The sequence below is a fragment of the Euleptes europaea genome, chromosome 6 (assembly GCF_029931775.1).
Source record: "Euleptes europaea isolate rEulEur1 chromosome 6, rEulEur1.hap1, whole genome shotgun sequence".
NCBI lineage: Eukaryota > Metazoa > Chordata > Lepidosauria > Squamata > Sphaerodactylidae > Euleptes > Euleptes europaea.
This window is the reverse complement of record NC_079317.1, coordinates 11,095,567-11,116,377: the sequence shown is the minus strand read 5'-3', so window position 1 is coordinate 11,116,377 and position 20,811 is coordinate 11,095,567. Positions and strand designations below refer to the sequence as shown.

At 45.7% G+C, this 20,811-nt stretch overlaps 1 protein-coding gene across 1 annotated transcript in view; it reads left to right on the top strand.

The window, feature by feature from the left end:
- The window catches only part of SYNE2 (spectrin repeat containing nuclear envelope protein 2), a 222,887-nt gene that overhangs the window by 90,342 nt on the left and 111,734 nt on the right, over positions 1 to 20,811 (top strand). The window contains exons 46-56 of the mRNA XM_056851222.1: positions 1,399 to 1,617; positions 3,592 to 3,860; positions 4,511 to 4,679; positions 6,468 to 6,623; positions 7,941 to 8,081; positions 9,555 to 9,737; positions 12,167 to 12,304; positions 13,927 to 14,112; positions 15,565 to 15,690; positions 18,417 to 18,599; positions 18,937 to 19,062. Coding sequence (XP_056707200.1) covers positions 1,399 to 1,617; positions 3,592 to 3,860; positions 4,511 to 4,679; positions 6,468 to 6,623; positions 7,941 to 8,081; positions 9,555 to 9,737; positions 12,167 to 12,304; positions 13,927 to 14,112; positions 15,565 to 15,690; positions 18,417 to 18,599; positions 18,937 to 19,062 — 1,896 coding nt within the window. The remainder of the gene's footprint in view (positions 1 to 1,398; positions 1,618 to 3,591; positions 3,861 to 4,510; positions 4,680 to 6,467; positions 6,624 to 7,940; positions 8,082 to 9,554; positions 9,738 to 12,166; positions 12,305 to 13,926; positions 14,113 to 15,564; positions 15,691 to 18,416; positions 18,600 to 18,936; positions 19,063 to 20,811) is intronic.

The window sequence follows — 20,811 nt, the reverse complement described above, 5'->3', positions numbered from 1 at the left end:
TCTGTTCACACAGCGGCCAACCAGGTGCCTCTAGGAAGCCCACAAACAAGACGACTGCAGCAGCACCATCCTGCCTGTGTTCCATAGCACCTAATATAATAGGCATGCTCCTCTGATACTACAAAGGATCATGACTAGTATTCATTTTGACTAGTAGCAGACATACATGCCCGAAAATTGCTGTGGAGAATTATCTATCACATTTTTATCCCACCGTTCCTTCAAGGAACTCAAAACAGCATGCATGGTTCTCCTTCCTCATGCTTGGCATGCAGAAGTTCCTAGGTTCAATCTCTGGTACCTTCAACTATAAGGATCAGGTGGTAGGTGATGTGAAAGACCTCCCACTTGAGACCATAGAGAGCCACTATCTGTCTAAGTAGACAATACTGGCCTTGATTGGCCAATGGTCTGATTCAGTATAAGGCAACTCTGTGTGTCCATTATTAAAACAGCCTTTGAAGTAGGCTAGGCCAAGAGAGTCACTGGTCCAAAGAGCCTGCTTACCTTCCTGCAGCTTCTCTCCTCAATAGAGTTGCCAGATATTACCGTAAAGTTTGGGGAGAAGTCCAAAGCGTCATCTGGAAGTGACGTCACCATATCACATGACATCATTTCCGCCTGCCCCCCCCCCACGTTTCATGTTGGCCCAAACACAGAGGTAGGTGGGAAGACACATCAGCTAGGAGGTTGCCCGCCTGAAATGAGCAAGTGGTAAACATTCTCTCCAACAGTTACGCATACTGGATGGTCGAGGTCAACTCTTACTTAAACTACTTTCTTATCTGTTCAAACCTCTGACCTCTCTCACTATCTAGTACTATAACTGCTAATTCTGTTGAGTTATGGTGGGATACACCTAACGTCTATATATCAACCCATCTCTTTCCCCCTAACATTACTCATAGTCTAATTCACACCAAGCCTTGGCTGCCCCCAACCTTTCGCATAAGATGTCCTGGCGTGGTTTTCCCTTCACATATGTATCTGAAGACGCAAGCTGTGTCTCAGGAAAGCTCATAAATGGGTTATAGATCAAATCAAGCGTGAACTCTCCCTAGAAGCTAAAATGACTAAACAGGCTATCGTACTTTGGTCACATTATGAGAAGAAAAGAGTCACGGGAAAAGACAATCATGCTAGGAAAAGTCAAAGGCAGTAGGAAAGAGGTGGATTGACTCAATCAAGGAAGCCACGGCCCTCAATTTGCGGGACCTCAGCAAGGCTGTTGTGATGTTCTGGAGGTCGTTAATTCACAGGGTAGCCATAAGTCAGAAGTGATTTGATAGCCCATAGCATGCAACAGTCTTTAAGTGCCGCTGGACTTAAAAAAAAAAAATGGGATAGAAGTTTAAAATTTAAAAAGTAAACCCTTTTCTATGTTTTTTTCCTTGAAAGATGTTGGCCTCTCGACTGGCTTCAACCGAAGAGGATCTCATGAACTTACGGCAGGACTTGGGATACCTGAGCGCAACATGCAAAGAAAACGACCGCCTGCTGATTGCCGCCGTGGTGTCAGCTCTGTGGCTGAAGTGGCTGAGCTTGCTCGAGGCTGCCAGGGAATGGGAGAGCAGATGTGAGGAGCAGCACCAGGAATGGAAATCCATCAGCGAGGAGGTGAGTCGCTTCCGGGGGGGGGAGGATGTGGGGACATCTCGCCGGCTTAAGGTTGCCAACCTCCAGGTAGTAGCTGGAGATCTGCTGCTGTTACAACTGATCTCCAGCTGATACCTGGAGAAAATGGCCACTTTGGCAATTGGACTCTATGGCATTGAAGTGCCTCTTCTCCCCAAACCCCGCCCTCCTCAGGCTCCACCCCAAAAACCTCCCACCAGTGGGAAAGAGGGACCTGGCAACCCTACGCCGGCTGCTCTGGAGTTATGGGATCTGGAAGGGGTCACCCCACCCTTCTCCATTGAAATGCATTGGCAAAGTGGCTGTGCTCAGCGGGCGGGATTTTCCCGCGGTTTTGGCTGGCGGAGGAGGCCGAGGCGCTGAGTACAGGCGGACGGCAGGCCCCCCGGGGAGGGAAGGTAGGAAGGAGCCCAGGCGGTGGCAGCGAGGAGGAGGTGGTCTTGGATTTGCCTTCCCATGGCGATCCTCCTCGGCCTCCACCCCGTTCCCTCTTTATTGGGCCGTCCCCCTCTTAAGTGCCTCCCCTGCCCCCACACCAGGCTGGGCCGGGACTTCCGTCCATCCGACCCTTCGCCTTCCACCCCGCTCGCGTCCTGGCCGGGCTCCTCCGACGACCAGTTGGCCGGCGGGCCGCTCAGAAGCTGGCGGCGCATGTCTTCGCCTCCCCCTCGCTCGTCCTCCTGCCTCTCTGCCGTTTGTGGGGAGGTCCCTCGCTGTGCTCCTCTCTCAGCTTCCTAGAGGAGAGGGGACGTATTGGCAAGGGACCGGCTGGGCCTCGGTTCCCCCTGGCCCCCAGGCCGCTCACGCGGCCACCGTCCTCCCTCGCTGGCGACGTGACCAAAGGGGCGCTTATTGGCGCTTGTGCTGCCCTCCCGGCTCCCTCCATCGGGGACGGAAGTAGCCCCCTCGGGCTAGCCTCCAGGCATGGGTTGCCCCCCTGTGCAGTAAGTGTGCGGCGTTGTAGAGGGCCCGCGATGGAAGGGCTAACAGCCGTCGCGGGACGGGGTTATTGGCCATTTGTGAATGGGAGGTTTTGCCTTGGATTTGCCACTCAGATGCACGTTTTCCCCATCCAGATTCTCAAAACTCTGCATGGGGGGTTATTGGCCATTTGAGAATGGGAGGTTTTGCCTTGGATTTGCCTTTCAATAAAAAGTTGTTTGTATCATTGAAAGCTCTGCTATTGTGTTTTTCTTTTAAGGCAAAAGATGTTAACGTATGAGTTGTTTTTTCTAAACTAAAACCTCAGTATTCAGGTTAAATTGCCGCATTGGCACTCGGAATTCTTATTTTGAAGCTTGGGGTCCCTGCACCGAACTAAAAAGTTCCAGTGGTCCCTGGTCAAAAAATGGTTGGGAACCACTGCTTTAGTGTGATCTTTGCAATGTATCTTAATGGAGAAGCCGGGCTTTAACTGTGGGAAAGTTCGCCCCGTGCCTCCATAGAGATATAATGTATACATAACTCCGGACCCAATCTTTACCAAACTTGGGGGTTCTTGCAAGGCGAGACCCTTCTAGCTACCCTGAAAATTTGGGAACTCTACCTGCAAAAAAGAGGAAGCCACAGCCTTCAATTTGCAAGATCTGAGCAAGGCTGTCAAAGATAGGACATTTTGGAGGACTTTCATTCATAGGGTCGCCATGAGTCAGAAGCAACTTGACGGCACTTAACACACACACACACACACCTGCAAAAATACCCCCCCAGGAGCCGCAGAAAGCCACATAATGGGTTTAATAGGTTTAAAGGGCCGAATTTTTCAGGAATCCTGAATTTAAATCCAAATTCCTACCTTTACTGGTATAGGAAATTTGGCATTCGGGTTTTCCGGGGGGGGGGGGAAGGCCAATAAACCCGAACCTGAATTTTCCCGAATTTTTTTTCCTCAACAGCCCTAGTCCGCGTCCCATTCTCACATCTGTCTCTTGTACTGCTTCCTGTCTTTCTGTTCAGATTGAGCGAGAGACAATCATTCTAGACAATCTTCAGGAAGATTTACCTGAAAACACCAAAGAGAAAGAAAGATCCACCAAGGAGGAGCTGCAGGCATTTCTGGAATGCGCAAACTGTTACGAGGACAGCGTGAATGCAGAGGAATTATTCCTGCTCTTACTACTTCACCGCATAAGGCATGTTCTAAGCATCCCTCAGGGTCCCACTGAGCAGGGAGAAGACATTCCTGTTGTGAGGGAAATTCAAGTTATGCAAGATCGACTGAAAGAGTAAGTATTCCTGTAAATTTTATGTTTTGATGAGTTGAGTAAATCACTTCAGCTCTGCATAGTCGGGAACTTGGGTATCTGAAATATCACCTTCTCTTATACGAATGTGCTCCATGGTTAAAATTGTCATTGGAAGACTTGTGTGACCCTACCCGTATGCCCAGATGAGTGAGCAGCACAAGCAGAGCCTTCTCAGTTTTGGCACCTATGTTGTGGAGATCTCTGCCCACAGAAGCTGATCTGGCTTTGAATTTACAGTCTGCTAGGTGCCAGGCATTTTAGATAGATTCTACCACTGCCACACCAATCCATTGCCTTGCTTTTATGCGACTGCTATATTTTAGGATGTTTCACTGTGTATTTTCCTCTGCTGCTTGATAGACCCACCTAGAACCGGGTTTGATTCCCCACTCCTCCACATGAGCGGCGGACTCTAATCTGGTGAACCGGGTTGGTTTCCCCACTCCTCCACATGAAGCTAGCTGGGTGACCTTGGGCCAGTCACAGCTCCCTCCGAACTCTCAGCCCCATCTACCTCACAAGGTGTCCGTTGTGGGGAGGGGAAGGGAAGGCAATTATAAGCTGCTTTGAGACTTCTTAACGGTAGAGAAAAAGCAGGGTAAAAAAATCAGCTTATTCTTCTTTCTCAGGCTCGAACAAAAGGCTCAGAATCAAAAGGATGTTGTGCTTTCTGAGATTCAAGACCGGGCCAAGGCCAGTGATGAAATAGATGCTGTGAAGAATTCATTGCAAGATACCATGTCGTTGCTCCATGGCATCGACTTAGAGGCTCTTCCTGAAAGGACAGCAAAACTCGAGGTTGGTTGTCTGTCTGGTTCTTTTGGAGCAGTGACATACTTATGGGATGGGACCTGTGAAGGGCTGTGGCTCAGCAGCTTTCCCCTGGAGAGGGGCTGAGGCTCAGTGTTAGAGCCTCTGCTTGGCATTCAGACAGTCCCAGGTTCAGTCCCCGGCATATCCAGCTAAAAAGGTCAGGTAGTAGGTGATGTGGAAGACCTTGCTTGACACTCCGGAGAGCCGCTGCCAGTCTGTGTAGACAATACTGACCTTGATGGATTGATGGTCTGTTCACTATAAGGCAGATTCATATGTATTTGGTATACTTCCAGTCCCATTTCTGAGTTTCCAGCTTTTGTACAAAAACAAAAAAAATTCTCTAGTACTTTTAGTTTCAGAGATCTAAGGGGGGAAAATAAGGTGTTTCCTACCAAGTTGCTCAGTAATCATTATCTGTCTTGTACATTTCTATCCCGTTAACCTTCCAAGGAGCTCGTGACAGCACACAATATTGCCCCTTCCCCCCACTTAATCATCACACCAACTCTATCTGGTGGGTAAGACTGAGGGAGAATGCCTGGTTCACAGTCACCCAGCAAAGTTTATGGCAGAATGGGGATTTGAACCCAGGTCTTACTCCAACACTCAACCCACTAGACCACACTGGCCCTTTGGGATGTTTGTTCCTAGCTTCCAGTCAAGCAATTGTTACTGTAGTCTATCTAGAGTGCAGAAGGGAGGAAAAGCATGCTTTTGGCTCCCCTGCTGTCTGCAAGGGAGAAGCCAGGGGAGAGTTATCATCTGAACCAAACTCTTGTCTTCTTTGTGCTCACTATTTGCTGGAGTTCTTCAGACAGTGGGTGGACAGCTGTCTCTTAGGGATGCTCTAGCTGCATTTCTGTGAGCAGGGGGTTAGTCTACATGACCTATAGAATCCCTTCCAATTCTAGGATTTGTCATTATAGCTCAGCCAATTGTTTTGCACTTCTGTTGATACAGCCCAAGATCGCATTTGCCTTTTTAGCTACCGCATTTGCCTTTTTAGCTACCGCATCACACTGCTGACTCATGTTCAGTGTTTGGTCTGCTAAGACCCCAAGATCTTTTTTTTTTTTTTAATGAAATTTTTATTTTATTTTTCCAAATAATCATTATACATATTTTAAAAAGTATAGTTCTTTGACTTCCCCTCCCCCCTCCTCTGATCTTTTAGTTAACATTTCCCCCCTCTTTGTATTGTTTTTCTAATTCAATTGTAACAAAGCCATCCATGCCCAATACATCCTTTCTGATTGCAAATGAAACACATTTCCCATCTGAACATCCTGTTTCTAGGCTGCAAGCAATAGACGATTGTCAGGTTTCTCTGGCTGCATGAAATCGATATTCTTCTTCCAGAACTGGAAGCTACTGTTTTGCCAGGGTGTTTCCTTTAAGTACACAAAAGCAAGGACTCCAAATTTTGAGAGGGCTGCTTGAATCAGCACTTTATTGTTGCTGGGACCTTTTTTTATTTTTTAGGGAGGGGGAGTTTTCATATTTCTTGTTCCTTTTTAGCAATGGGCATGTTATAAAGCATCGGTCACAGAGGTGTTTTTGTGTACTTGAGTTATTATTTCATCTGCCTCGACAGGACAATGAAATGGTATCAGGTTCAATTTGCTCTTTGTGGGTTGAAAAGCATCATCTGGCCTTGGGTAGTCAGACGAAGCCTTTGTACAGTAACACAAAAATGACCCGTCTGTGTCCTAAACACAATGGGGGAGGGGGACGGGACCCAACCAAGAACTAAATCCTCCAATCTCTTAGGAGATCCAGAGAGCCGTTGAGAGTCAGAAACAAACCTTTGAGCAGATCATGGATAGACTGAGAATCAAGTACTCCGAAATGTACACAATCGTTCCCGTTGAGATTGAAAAGCACATGGAAGACTGCAAACAGATTTTACAAGAGTTAGAAGAAAAGGTAAAAGCCGCATTTTTTTCCTTTGGAGGCTCAAAACAGCTTTTTCCGGGCTCCGGGCTGAATGTACGTTTATTCTGCTGTTCCTTGCGAAAGGTCAGAGTAGGTTATATGGGGCTTACAATGTTTTGCCATCCAGGCATTATTTGTGCTAATGGCTTGGGGGGTTCCTAAGCTATTTCCTGCTCTATGTATTAATCACTTATCCAGGTTCTTAGCAGGCTGAGACCTGAGTAGTGTTAACAATTTAACAGAATTGCAAGCTCTGGAGGCTATTTCATAATCCCCAAAGCATACATGGCATGTTGACTTCTACTCAACGTCCATATGATGCAACCTCAGAGTATGTTCCTTTTGGGAATGTCGGTTGGCTTAAACACTAACATTGACCTCATTTCCCTACCTGGTAATGCCACGGGACTGCCACGAAGATCGTTTCAACCATTTCAGTTGCGTGAGGCTCTCTTCTAATTTTGCAAGCATTTTGTGATTTGGGACTTTTACAAAAGAAGCCAGCGATAATCCTTCCAAAGGAAAATAAGGCATCATAGCCTTTCCTTAAGCCTCAAAAAACTGTTTAGGGGGGGAGAAGCAGTAAGAGCCACATAAAACCAGGGGAAGGATAGAGAAAAGGAGGTGACATAGATGGTGAGGGAGAGGCCTGTAAAGATACTTTGGTGCAACATCAGTATATCTAATCAAACGGAAGTTAAATCCCTGGGTGGATAACAAAATTAGGTCATCCACAGACAAGATAGGGGGTCTCTGCATACTCAGGGGTCCACCCCCCATATAAAAAATATGACTTGGTAAAATTAACCGAAAGGGAGAGAAAGACCTGATGACCAAAAAAAGACTTAATATTCCCGAGAAAGGATGGAATGTTGACAGCAGTGGAGAATCAGTAAAGGCGAGCGGCAGAAGTCAGCTTGCTGAAACCCCCTTAGAAAATGCTGGAGGACAATATTTTCAATGTTGGAATTTCCAGATGATTCCCTTACACACACACCTCATGGTGGGTCTCCACCTTTTAAAGGCACATTGCTGAAACAGTAAATGTTTCCAGATGAATGTATTTATTTATTAATTATTTTATTTATTTGGGGAAAAATTGATTAGCCGCCTTTCTACTTTATGGATCTCAAGGCAGCTTACAATATTAAAACATGTATGCCCCACCTTTCCTCATGGTTCAAGGCTCTTTAAGCGAGGGAAAAAGAACCAAATTGAAATGTCTAAAAGTATATGGTTTTGTCTCTGGATTTCTGTGCCATTTTTCCTCCTCTGTAGTTTTGCTTCTTCCTGATTTATTTTTTTTAGGTCAACACTGAAGTCCTGAAAAATTCCCCTCACTACACCACAGATAAAAAAATAGAAGACATCAATAAAGGCCTCCAAGCTGTTGAAAACATGTTGCTGCAGAAGAGTGCAGATGTAACGAAAGCCAAAGAAATACAAAAGGTAATGTCCTGCCGTGCTTTACTAACTCAAATGAGGAGGATCCTCTTTGCCTTCATAGAACTCCAAAGGCTTCCATGCTGGACATGATGGAAACTCTACACTTCAGCAAGGAGAAGCTACTTCCCAGCCATGTTGGATAATATCCCCTAAAAGCTAGGATGTGAATGTAAGAGCCCTGCTGGGTCAGACCAGTGATCTAGTCCAGCATCCTATCTCACACAGTGGCCAACCAGTTCCTCCGGAGGGCCAACAACAGGGCCTAAAGGCCGAGGCCTTCATTAGAACATCATAAGAGCCCTGCTGGGTCAGACTAGTGGTCCATGTAGTCCAGCATCCTGTCTCACACAGTGGCCAACCAGTTCCCCTGGAAGGCCAACGAAAAGGGCATAGAGGCCGAGGCCTTCATTAGAACATCAGAAGAGCCCTGCTGGGTCAGACCAGTGGTCCATCTAGTCCAGCATCCTGTCTCACACAGTGGCCAACCAGTTCGGAGGGCCAACAACAGGGCGGAGAAGCCAGGGCCTTCCCTCTGATGTTTCCTCCTAGCAGCTAGAGGTTTGCTGCTTCTGACTATGGGGGTTCCCTTTAGTCACCATGGCTAGTAGCCCTTGATGGATCTCTCCATGAAGCTGGGCTCAGGGCCATCACTACAACCACTGGCAATGAATTTGACAATGTAATTGCCTATTGATTAACAAAGTATTTTCTTTTGTCTGTCCTGACTCTATTGGTCATCCACTTCATTGGGTACCCCCAAGTACTAGTATAATGGGCGAGGGAGAAAAGAATTCTCTCTATCCACTTTCTGTGTGTGTGTAAAGTGCCGTCAACTCGCAGCAGATTTATGGTAACCCAGTAGGGTTTTCAAGGCAAGAGATGAGCAGAGGTGGTTTGCCATTGGGACATGCAAATATAATAGAAAGAGTGGTTCCAAAGTTGATATTCTGCCAACGCAATGCCATTTACAGTAATGGAATGACACTTCCATTGGTATGTGTGTGTAGGGGGAGTATAATTTTTGCTCATTCTCCCCTTTTGCTGCAAATTTGTAAATTCCAGTTTCTCTCCTGCCGTGCTGTTTGCAAGAGTCCCCTAGAACCCCGTCAGCAAAAATTCAGGGACTTGCAGTGGGAAGATTGAAGTGGGGAATGCAAATTATGCTTTGTCCACAGTATCTTGCATCAAACTTAGAATCATAGAATCATGATTATCTTAGAATCATAGAGTTGAATCATAGAATCATAGAGTTGAAAGGGATCACGAGGGTCATCTAGTCCAACCCCCTGCACAATTCAGGAATTGCATTGCATCTTGAATGCAACCTGAATCCTTTCATGTTCGTCTTGTTCCTAAATTACTCTTGCATCTTGTGGGTGGCTCCAAACTGATCCCAAATGGGAGCGTCACTGGGGTTCCCCTTTTCGTTGATGTGTTAAATTTTCTTAACTGAAATATTCTGTCTGATGCCCACAGAGAATCTGGGATTTGCTAGACCTGTGGCATTACAAAATGAACGAGCTGGATTCTGAAGTCCAAGACATCGTAGAGCAAGACCCTTACCAGGCCCAAGAGCTGATGGACCGCTTGATGATCCCGCTGCAGCAATACCAGCAAGTCTCACAGTGTGCTGAGCACAGGACGATGCAAATAAACAGGGTAAGAGATGGCCAGAGCAGATGATGCCATGAATAAAGAGACCAAACAATGGTTATAACAACATGAAAGCCACCAAAATGTATCTGCTTACTTCACAGGGGAACGTAGAAGGGGAATGTATTCCCCTTTTTCTTTTTTCTTTTTTTTTTATAAAGTTTTGGTTTTGGACATAAACAAATGCAAACATTGAGACATAAACAATCATGACATTACAATATATGTGGAGTTAACTATTTAAAATTACATTTCAGTTGTTTGCTTCTTTGATTACATGACTCTTTGTTCTCAACATGTTTTTCATATCTGATAGCATATTTATTATTAAACATATATTTCTTAAATCTTTCTTATTGTTTTATTTTAATTTAATTCTATTCTTAATTTTTAGCTGTATAATTTTAATGAAACATTCCATTTTTCCTGAATTTCTGAAACTGATCTATTATGTATGAAAGATTTTGCCGTAGTTGCGTACTCTGTTCATTTATTCATCCATTCAATCAAATCTGGGTATTTCTCTGTTTTCCATTTTGCTTCATCTATCACTCTTGCCACCATCACTATATCCTTAAATAGTTTGTTATGTGCATTTGGGATATTACTTGGCAAGATATTTAATAATGTATTTTTCAAACCTAACGCAAACTTACATTTTAATATCTTTTGCATTTCATCATTTATCATCATTCAATGTTTTCTTGCTTTTTTACATGTCCACCATTTACGCTAAAATGTTGCATCGTTGTGACATTTCCCCTTTTTCCATCCACCATTTCAAAATATTATTGTATTGAAGATCTTCTAACTCACAAAATATGTGGAAAATAAGGCATGTTTCCGATCTGATCACATTCTCTTTTTCTAGCACTTTGAACATACCAATGTGCCTTATGCTGGGTTGGTCCACTGAGCCATGCCATTTAGTGTCGTCTGCGCTGATGGCAGGTGCTCACCAGAGTCTTAAGGGCTCAGACAGATGTGATGCGTGGGGTTTTTGGGACGGAGCTCCTTGTGTTTGCCCTCCTCCCCCTAAAAATGAGGCGCGTGCATCCCTAGTTAAGACTGGGATCACAGTGCGAGGGGAGGGGGAGGGGTTAAAGTCTCTCCCTTGCAGTTTTCCTGACGTGAAATGGCCCTGGGGAATCACTGTTTGCCCCATTGAGGATGTTTGCCATGCTGGTGCTGACTTGGGATTCCTGGCATTCTGTTTTTTGAGACCCCAGGCACAGGGCTTTCCGTGCCTGCTGTCTGAGATCGTTTCCAAAACTGGATACCTAGCTTGAATACCCTGGGCCCATCTGGACTTCCATATGTACCTTTTAAAAAGCAAGTGGCTAGCCCTCATGGATCCCAAAATAACATCTGGGAAATACAAACATAATCCCCGCAAAAAGATATCCAGAGAAGAGTTGCAGAGGCTTCTATACTGCACGTGCCTACTTATCTTTCTTTTCTTTTTTCTTTTTTTAAATTTTTTAATGCTTTTATTATATTTATATAGGGTACAGAAGGAAAAAAGGGAGGAGGGAAAAATTCACTTACGTCTGCAATAGGCGGTATTTTCTTTGGTCGGTATTATACATACAAAAAAACAAATTTTGTACTTATTACAGTTAGTTTGATACACTAGCTTTCATTGTAGTCTTATTCAATTAAAAGATTATAAAAAAATCAAATAAGCGAATCGAGTGTATTCTTAAACATGAAAGATAGCCGCTAATGTAAAAAAGAGTAACACAATAAATATACCGTGGCTACCATTTCTCTAAAAATTACTCATTATATAAGTAAGTCAAGTATAATCTTAGACATGGAAAACATCTACTCATCTACTCGTATAAAAAGGAATAAAGCTAAGTCTAAATATTTAGAGACATATAAGTATGCCATGGTAGCCATTTCTCATAGAATTGCTCTACAGATTGTTTATAAACTAGATTCAGCAGATAGGTCATTTTGGCCATATTTACATATTCTGTCATCTTTTCTTTCCATTTGTCAACTTATGGTAAGGTCTTTTGTCTCCATCTCCTCGCAAGCACCACTCTCGCTGCTGTTGTAGCATATTTAAACAAGTCTTTGAGTTTCGCTGGTAAATCTGATGGTGTTATACTTAGCAAAAAAGCTTTTGGGTCCAGACTAAGTTTTAAATTGAGCATTGTCTGTATTTCACCACGAATCTTTTTCCAATACACCTGTAACCCTACTTATCTTTCTTCTTCCTGCCGCCAGTTATTTCCCCCATACCCTGCCCCTTCTCTTACTCATTTTTCTCCTGCCATTGTCTTCCCAAGCAAGGAATGGAAATCACAGTCAAAGGGCCATTTGTGAGTATGTCATTCACCACCAACTGCACTGTTTATGCCAGAAGAACATAAGGAGAACCTTGCTCCTTATGCACAATCACAAGTGATGTTTTCTGTTAAAAGGCTGCCAGCAAGATGGAAGCGAGTGATGAACTCCTGAAGAGCACCCGTGTTTGGCTAGAAAGCACCGGCCGTCTGCTGACAGAGGAGGCGAAGAGTGACTCTGCAAAAGAACTGAATAAACATGCCAGCGCACTCCAGGTAAGTGGCTCTCCATCTTTTCTGCACTTGGAGGCCAAGGTTAGAAATGTTGCTTGGCCTAAAAGTGCATGTCTCCTCCTTTCCTCGCATGTCTGAACGCCTGATGTCACACTTAAATAAGTTTTAAAAGCTCAGAAAACATTTTGAAACCTGAGCCTGTTCTGTGATTCTGATCCAGCTGTTTTTGTGTGTAAAAGTGCCATCCAGTTACAGCCAACATACAGCATGGTATACATGAACACATGAAGCTGCCCTCTACTGAATCAGACCCTTGGTCCATCGAATTCAGTATTGTCTACTCAGACCAGCAGCGGCTCTCCAGGGTCTCAGGCAGAGGTCTTTCGCATCACCTACTTGCCTAGTCCCTTTAACTGGAGATGCTGGGGATTGAACCTGGGGCCTTCTGCATGCCAAGCAGATGCTCTACCGCTGAGCCACAGCCCCTCCCCTAAAACCAACTCTTGGAACACATGAACACACGAAGCTGCCTTATACTGAATCAGACCCTTGGTCCATGAAAGTCTGTATTGTCTACTCAGACTGGCAGCGGCTCTCCAGGGTCTCAGGCAGGGGTCTTTCACATCACCTACTTGCCTAGTCCCTTTAACGAGATGCCGGGGATTGAACCTGGGACCTTCTGCATGCCAAGCAGATGCTCTACCGCTGAGCCCCGGCCCTTCACCATGGTATTTTCAAGGCAAGAGGTGTTCTGAGGTGGTTTGCCATCAGCTGCCTCTACGTAGCAACCCTGGACTTCCTTGGTGGTCTCCCATCCAAATGCTGACTGGGGCCAACCCTGCTTAGTTTCTGAGATCTGACGAGATTAGTCTAGTCTGGGCCATCTGGCTCAGGGTGTACCTCCACTGGTGGTGGAAAGTGGCAGCTGGCTTATGGCAACCCTGTAGGATTTTCAAAGCAAGAGACCAACAGAGGTGGTTTGCCATTGGCTGCCTCTGTGTAGTGAAGTTGGGCCCTGGTCTCCCATCCAAGTACTAACCAGGGCCAACCCTGTTTAGTTTCTTACGATATTGGGCTAGCCTGAGCCATCCAGGGCTGGGGGGGATCCAGATCTTCAGTGGCCAATCAAAAGTCCTGCTGGACAAAAGTCCCACCAGGTCATACCCACTTTCTAAAAAAACTTGGCAATTGCCAAGGAAGCTGATGGTGGGCACCGTAATGCCCTTGGGCACCACGTTGGAGACTCCTGTTCTGTACTGCGTCTTTTTTGATCCATTATCTTCCTTTAGGGTATTGAAACCGGAAATCAGTATGATCTTAATTTTTCCTTGTGAGTCCTATAAATTACTTCATTTAAGCTCTGTGTAGAGCAGGCTTGTCCAACCTGCGGCCCCCAGGCCACATGCAGCCCACGACAGCTATGAATGTGACCCAACACAAAATTGTAAAACTTACTTAAAACATTATGTTAGTGTTAGTGTATTTTATGCGTGGCCCAAGACAATTCTTCTTCTTCCAGTGTGGCTCAGAGAAGCCAAAAGATTGGACACCCCTGGTCTAGAGGATTCAGAAATCGCTGGGTTGTCTTTATTTGAGCATGAAAGTGCATCTCCATGAGTGTTGATTTTTTAATATTTTATTTTAATCTCCTCCCCCCTCCGCAGATGGCACTGGAAGATTCGGAACAAAAGCAAAACATCCTCAGCACTATGTATCCAGAATTGGAAGAGTTGTCTGCTTTGATTGACACTGACAGTACGGTGAAGCAATTGAATGAAGTCAATGAAGAAGTCACAGCCTTGCAACAAAAGATAGTGGGAATTCTCCCGCGTATCCAACACCTGGCGGATGTAAGTGTGGTTTGTCTGTAGCAGGGATCTGGGACCTGTGGCTCTAGAGCCAGATGTGGCACAGTACGGAACCAAATATGGCCCTTTAAAAAGAGAAAAGGAAATCTTAAGCTTTATTTATTTATTCATTTTTCGGATTTGTGACCTGCCCTCCCCAGCAAGCAGGCTCAGAGCAGGTAACATCGTTTAAAATAATACAATAATAACTGGTACAATAAAATCAACAGTAAAATACCTAAAACCTCCAAAACAACAAGAAGGTGCTCCAAATACAATTATACCATGAGAGCCATACAGGAGGCCACCCCTTAGAGTTGCCAACTTCCAGGTACTAGCTGGAGATCTCCTGCTATTACAACTGATCTCCAGCCGATAGAGATCAGTTCCCCTGGAGAAAATGGCTGCTTTGGCCATTGGACTCTATGGCATTGAAGCCCCTCCCCAATCCCCACCCTCCTCAGGCTCCGCCCCAGAAACCTCCCTCCAGTGGCGAAGAGGGACCTGGCAACCCTACCACCCCTTCAAGTTCAAGATGTTACTCACATAAGAAGGGGAAGGGTAGGGAGGCTAATAAAGATGATACCTGCGGCTGTCCTCAGTTGTAGGCTTTACAACTTATTTATATTAGATTTACTTATTTATATTAGGTCTTTTTTTAGTTGCTGCTCACCTGAAGGGTCTCATGTCAACTTAAAACAGTGCAAATGAGTTAAAAACAACATAAAAGCAGAACAGATATAAAATGTCAACATTGAAATGTTCAACTATTAAAATATGTGGCTAGCACCATACCACTAACAAAACCTGTGGATTACCTTCCAAAGTAATAATCATATAAAGGCTGCCATTTTATCTTAAATTCATCCGTTGAATTCATTCGTATCAAATGTGTTAGTCTAGCCATCAGTGCAAAATCAAACATTTTATTAATCCACTCTGAGATATCTGGAAGCACTCTAGGTTTCCAATATGTTTCATTAAAGAATTCTGGCGGCATTGGTTGCGTATTGATAACGTTCTTTGTGGTTTGAGTTCCCTTGAGGGGGCGTTACGCCCAATAACATGCATTTAGGATCTAATTCAAAATTCACCTGAAGCATACCTTGAATTTCTTTATGTATTTTATTTATGTATGTTCATAAAGAACTTCTGTGCCCTTTTAAATATGTAGGCTTAAAAAAAAAATTATCTGGTTTTAATGGGTGTGTGTTTTAATCTAGCTAATTGGATTGTTAAATTTAGCATCCTTCCAACCGGGTGTAGCAGTCTGTTTGCCACCTTAGGAGGTGAGGCAGGATGTAAACGTTTCAAATCTTGACCAGCGTTCTGGTTTCCATGGTAACTGAATACAACAGTATGAGGCAACTTACTTCTAGATAATAGGTTTCCAGGGGCAAACAACAGGGGAAGATGCCTCTGAATTAACTTGACTATTTCGTCTCTCTGTTTTAGGAGGTGGAAGCTATTGAATCGGAAGTGAGAGCAATGGAGAAGGATGTGGACAAAATTAAGATGATTTTGTCCCCTTCCGAAGACACCCTAGAGTTTTCTCCCAAAGAACATCTTAAACATGGCCAGGTGAATATCCTCATTTTTAAAACGGGGAGACAAGGAGACTCATTTTGTCAGCTCTAGTCCCATGATAATCCCATAAACAGACATCCGTAGTCAAGTAGTCCAAAAGAGATTTGATTTATTGGAAAATCCACAGGTTAACAGAAGCTAAGAGTCAAATGGACACTAATGAAAACTATAAGCACGGTACAGGGCATATATGAAAGAGCATAGGGCAAATCAGGGTAGATCTGGATGCCAGGGCAACCCCCCTCCCAGGAGCTGTCAGGGAGGCAGGAGGGGTCCAGTCAAAACACGTTGTTTGCAGGGCTAGAGCTGGCCCTGGCCAGCACCTGGAGAAACCACAACATCCTTTTCTCAGGCCATGCCTGACATTCTGCCCCCCCAAAGGCCCCCCCTTCAGTTCTTGGGTGCTGGTTTGTGAGGGTAGGCAGCATGGAATTCGCGGACCAGGCGAAGGGCGGAAACATCGCGCGAGAGCACCCATTCATCCTGAGCAGGACTGAAGTGTTTCCAACGAACTAGGTATTGGAGAGAACCATGATGGATACGCGAGTCCAGGATTTTTGCAACTTCAAAATGCTCCTCCTCCCCCCACCCATCACAGGCGCCTCAGGCGGTGGTTCAGGATGCCACTCCGGGGAGGGAACATGCGGCTTCAATAGACTGACATGAAATACAGGATGGATTCGCCTTAGCGATTTTGGGAGTGAGAGTTCTACAGTCACCGGGTTGATGATTAGGGAAATGGGGAACGGACCCACATATTTGGCACTGAGTTTGCCGCACGGGCAGGTTGACCATAGATTCTTGGTGGACAGATAAACCACATCTCCCACCCCGTACTCTTTACCCGGCGAATGGTGTTTGTCAGCTTGAGCCTTATATTTATGTTTGGCTCATTCCAGATTTTTTATCAGCCACGGCCAGGTTGTCTGAATCGTGTGCACCCAGTCAGCCACATCTCCACCTCCCTCCTCCCCTGACATACCAGTATGGCCGATGGGGCCGAAGTCTTGTCCATACACAGCTCGAAAAGGGCTAAACCCAGTGGACTGGTGCACAGCATTATTGTAAGCATATTCAGCAAAGGGCAACAGTCCTACCCAATCATCTTGGTGGTAATTAACATAACAACTCAAGCAGCATTCTGACACAGCATTCACCCATTCTGTTTGGCCGTCTGTTTGGGGATGTTTGGGGATGGAAGGCGCTTGACAGTCCTTGTTCTACCCCAACCAATTTTAGGAAAGCTTTCCAGAACTTAGCCACATAAGTGCTCCCGCGGTCACTGACCACCTTGCGCGGAAACAATCGGAAGACATGTGACACAAACCTCGGGCTTTTGGCTTCCCCCCCTTTCAAAGGCGGCGTTGGGAGTCGGGTCTGCGACCGGGTTTGAACTGCCAGGGTGGGCAGTAAACCCCTCTTGAGCAGGAGTGAATAGAGACTCTGTGGGGCGCTCAATCTTGGTAGGGTATTGGGGCAGTCTAGACAAAGCATCGGCCAGCAAGTTTTGCTTCCCTGGCACATGTTTTAATACAAAGCGGAATTGGGCAAAGAAGTCCGCCCATCGTGCCTGTTTCACGGACAGTTTGTGAGTAGCCCATTAATGCTTCCAGGTTCTTGTGATCGCTCCACGCTTCAAAAGGGACCTTAGAGCCTTCTAAAAATTGTCTCCACACCATGAGGGCATGCTTAACCGCAGCTGCCTCCTTTTCCCAGACCGGCCAATTGAGCTGAGACTGCGTGAACTTCTTAGAGAAGTAAGCGCACGGATGTAGTTGACCGTCCCCCCCTCACTGTAGCAGCGCACCCCCCATTGCTACTTCTGAAGCGTCTACCTGGACCACAAACATTTGTTCACAATCAGGGTGTTTCAAAACTGGTTCGGAGGTTAACAGTCGTTTGAGACTGTCAAAAGCTGTTTGGCACTGGGGGGTCCAATTCACTTTAGCCGAAGGCAAGGTGGCTGCGCTTTCCTTTCCTTTAGTCTTAAGGAGGTCTGTGATGGGCAGCGCAATCTGAGCGAAGTTGGGGAGGAACCCCCTGTATAAATTTGCGAACCCGAGAAATCTTTGAACCTGTTTACGGGTTGAGGGTGGTTCCCAATTGATTACGGCTTGCACCTTCTCTGGGTCCATTGTGAGCCCTTGGTGTGAAATTATATAGCCCAGAAAAGTCCCAACACTCCATCCTACTAATTTTTGCCATTGCTCTATACCACGGCTGCCTGATGGTTACGGTCTCTGTCAGGACTGCTAACCTGAAGACAGCAGCTAGGTCTGTAGGGGGTTCAAGCAAGCATTCAGGTCTTCTTAGAGGAACGAGGTATTCAGACTGAGGATCCAGGCCACAGCTGTCAACTAATGGCCAGATGAGACCGTGTTGCCTATCTTACCTTACTGCTGGTCGTGCTGGAAGCTGCAGTACTCCTTGTGGCCTGCTTTGGTGATGGTGGTGCTATAGTGCAGACAAAGTTCAGGCTATTACAAGTTCCCTTGATGGTACAGGGAGGCAGGTACCGCATGAACACAAGAAACTACTTTATACCGAGTCAGACCATTCGTCTGTCAAGGTCAGTGTTGCCTACTCTGATTGGCAGTGGCACCTCAACGGCTCAAGTAGAGGTCTCTCACATCACCTCCCTCCTGTCCCTTTTTTACTGGAGATGCCAGATACTGTTCAAACCTTTTATACTGTTATTGATGCCCTGTCTTATGCCTTAGGTTATATTGGCCCACGTTGGTCCCATGAAGAAGGCCCTCGCTGAGATACAGTCTTACCAAGAAGGTCTTCGGCTACCTGGCGTGAAGCTGCAACCTTTCTCCGTGTTCCAAAGGACAAAGCGGCTTTTGAAAGATTTGAAGGCGTTAGAAAGGATGACCAAGGAGCAAAACGAACTGCTCGAGGTGAAAACAAATATGTTGCATTAGGAGTAAGAGAAAATCAGGGGTAACTGCAGCATTCCCAAACCTATGCAAAAATGTAAATTATTTTTACAGCAATTGCAGTCGCTCTCCTAGTAGATGCTTACACTGAAGTGTTTCCTGACAACAAAGTTTTTGTCAAAGTTGTTGTTCCCCCCCCCCTTCTGTCTCAGAAAAAACGTTTTCAAAATGCGCTGAATAATTTTCTAGCTGCGGTCAGAACAGGCTGTGGTTTGACGGCTTATTCGGGCCCGAGGTCCTGCATCCTGACGTTCCCCCATCCACTTCAAAACAGCTCATTGTCATTATTGCTTTGCAGCCAATCGTAAAGCAGACCGAGCAAATCGAGCAAGAGGTAGATTGCCTGAAGCTGTTGCTAAAGAGCCACTTGGACGACTTGTCTGCAGAAACCCCATTAACTGCTCAGGCTGCTTCCTACCCAAAGGTGAGGTTTACAACTTCCCATTTCCACTACTCTTTCACTGTCTGTCATTTCACTCTACGAGGGGGAAAAAACCATGTTGAGAGGAATAAGAAGAGCATATTTTAATGTGATTCCTATAATTTCACCAGCATAAAATGACCCTACTGGCATTAATGTTGCTATGATTTTGGTTGAGATCTTCAAAGCTTACCTTAAAATGCACACTTTTCCCAGTTGAGAGCCAGCATGTGGTTAAGAGCAGTGGTTTGGAGCAGTGGACTCTAATCTGGAGAACGGGGTTTGATTCCCCCACTCCTCCACATGAGCGGCAGACTCTAATGTTGTGAACTAGATTTGTTTGCCCACTCCTACACATGAAGCCAGCTGGGTGACCTTGGGCTAGTCACAGCTCTTTCAGCCCCACCTACCTCACAGGGTGTCTGTTGTGGGGAGGGGAAGGGAAGGCGATTGTAAGCCAGTTTGATTCTTCCTTTAGTGGTAGAGAAGGTTGGCATATAAAAACCAACTCTTCTTCGATTTGCTGGTTTTTTGTTTTTTTCTAGATTTCTCTTGGCAGCTAGATTCAAGTCCAGCAGCAACTCAGAGACCAACAAAATTTTCAGGGTGTAAGACTTGGAGAGCCAAAGGTCCCTTCGTCAGATCTGACAAACGGAGCTTTGGCTCTCCAAAGCTTATAGCCCAAAAATCTTGATGATCACTCATGGGGCCACTGGACTTGAATCTAACTTTTCTGCAGACCATCACGGCTACCTTCTGAAGCTCTCTCTCTGCAGTACTCTTACTGGCTCTCAATCTGCCTTCCCTGCCTTTTTCCCTGGTCACACTATTGCCAAGGTCCCCGATTCAAGCATCTTGCAATAGTCAACATGCTGGACCCGTTTTTTGGGGTTCCACAGGTGCCGGATTCTAATCGCGACTGTGGCATGGGGGGAAGAGGAGCTACTGCCTTCCCCCAAAACTGGTATCCCTGAGCCAGAATGGTACATGGGGCCACCCCTTCCAGGGGAAAATAACACACACACACACACAGCAGTGTTCTAGTTCAGGAAAATGAGTTGAAACACTAAAAAGATCAAAGGAAAGACAGTAAATCCAACTGCACTGAACTCCACACTAATGCTAGGAAAGGCTGAATTATAAGGAGTCACCTGCGTAAGCAGAATTGGCAGGTTAAAGGTGCTTCTCTCTCCCATTTTCAGCAAGCAGCGGGAAGATGAATGAGCTTAAGGGAGGCTTAAAGGGTTGAGGCCAGGAGGGCATTCCAGAGCTGGGCAGCCTTACTAATGGATTCGGTGCTCAGACCTGTTAATATTGGGATCACCGCAACAGTCACACCTGTTGTACTAGATAGGGTACAGAGCGCTAATTAAAGTGCATAATGACTAGGTTGTCAAGTTGGTACCTACTTGAGGACAAAGGCAGATAGAAAGAGAGTGAGTGAGTGAGTGAGAGAGAGAACATGGCTTGGTTGTATTTTCTTGTATGCTACCTGCACACTATGAGCTTCTCAATCTTCGGGAGCCAGCATGGTGTAGTGGTTAAGAGCAGTGGTTTGGAGCGGTGGACTCTGATTTGCAGAACCAGGTTCGATTCCCCTCTCCTCCACATGAGCGGCGGAGGCTAATCTGGAGAACCGGGTTTGATTCCCCACTTTTACACATGAAGCCAGCTGGGTGACCTTGGGCTAGTCACACTCTCTCAGCCCCACCTACCTCACAGGGTGTCTGTTGTGGGGAGGGGAAGGGAAGG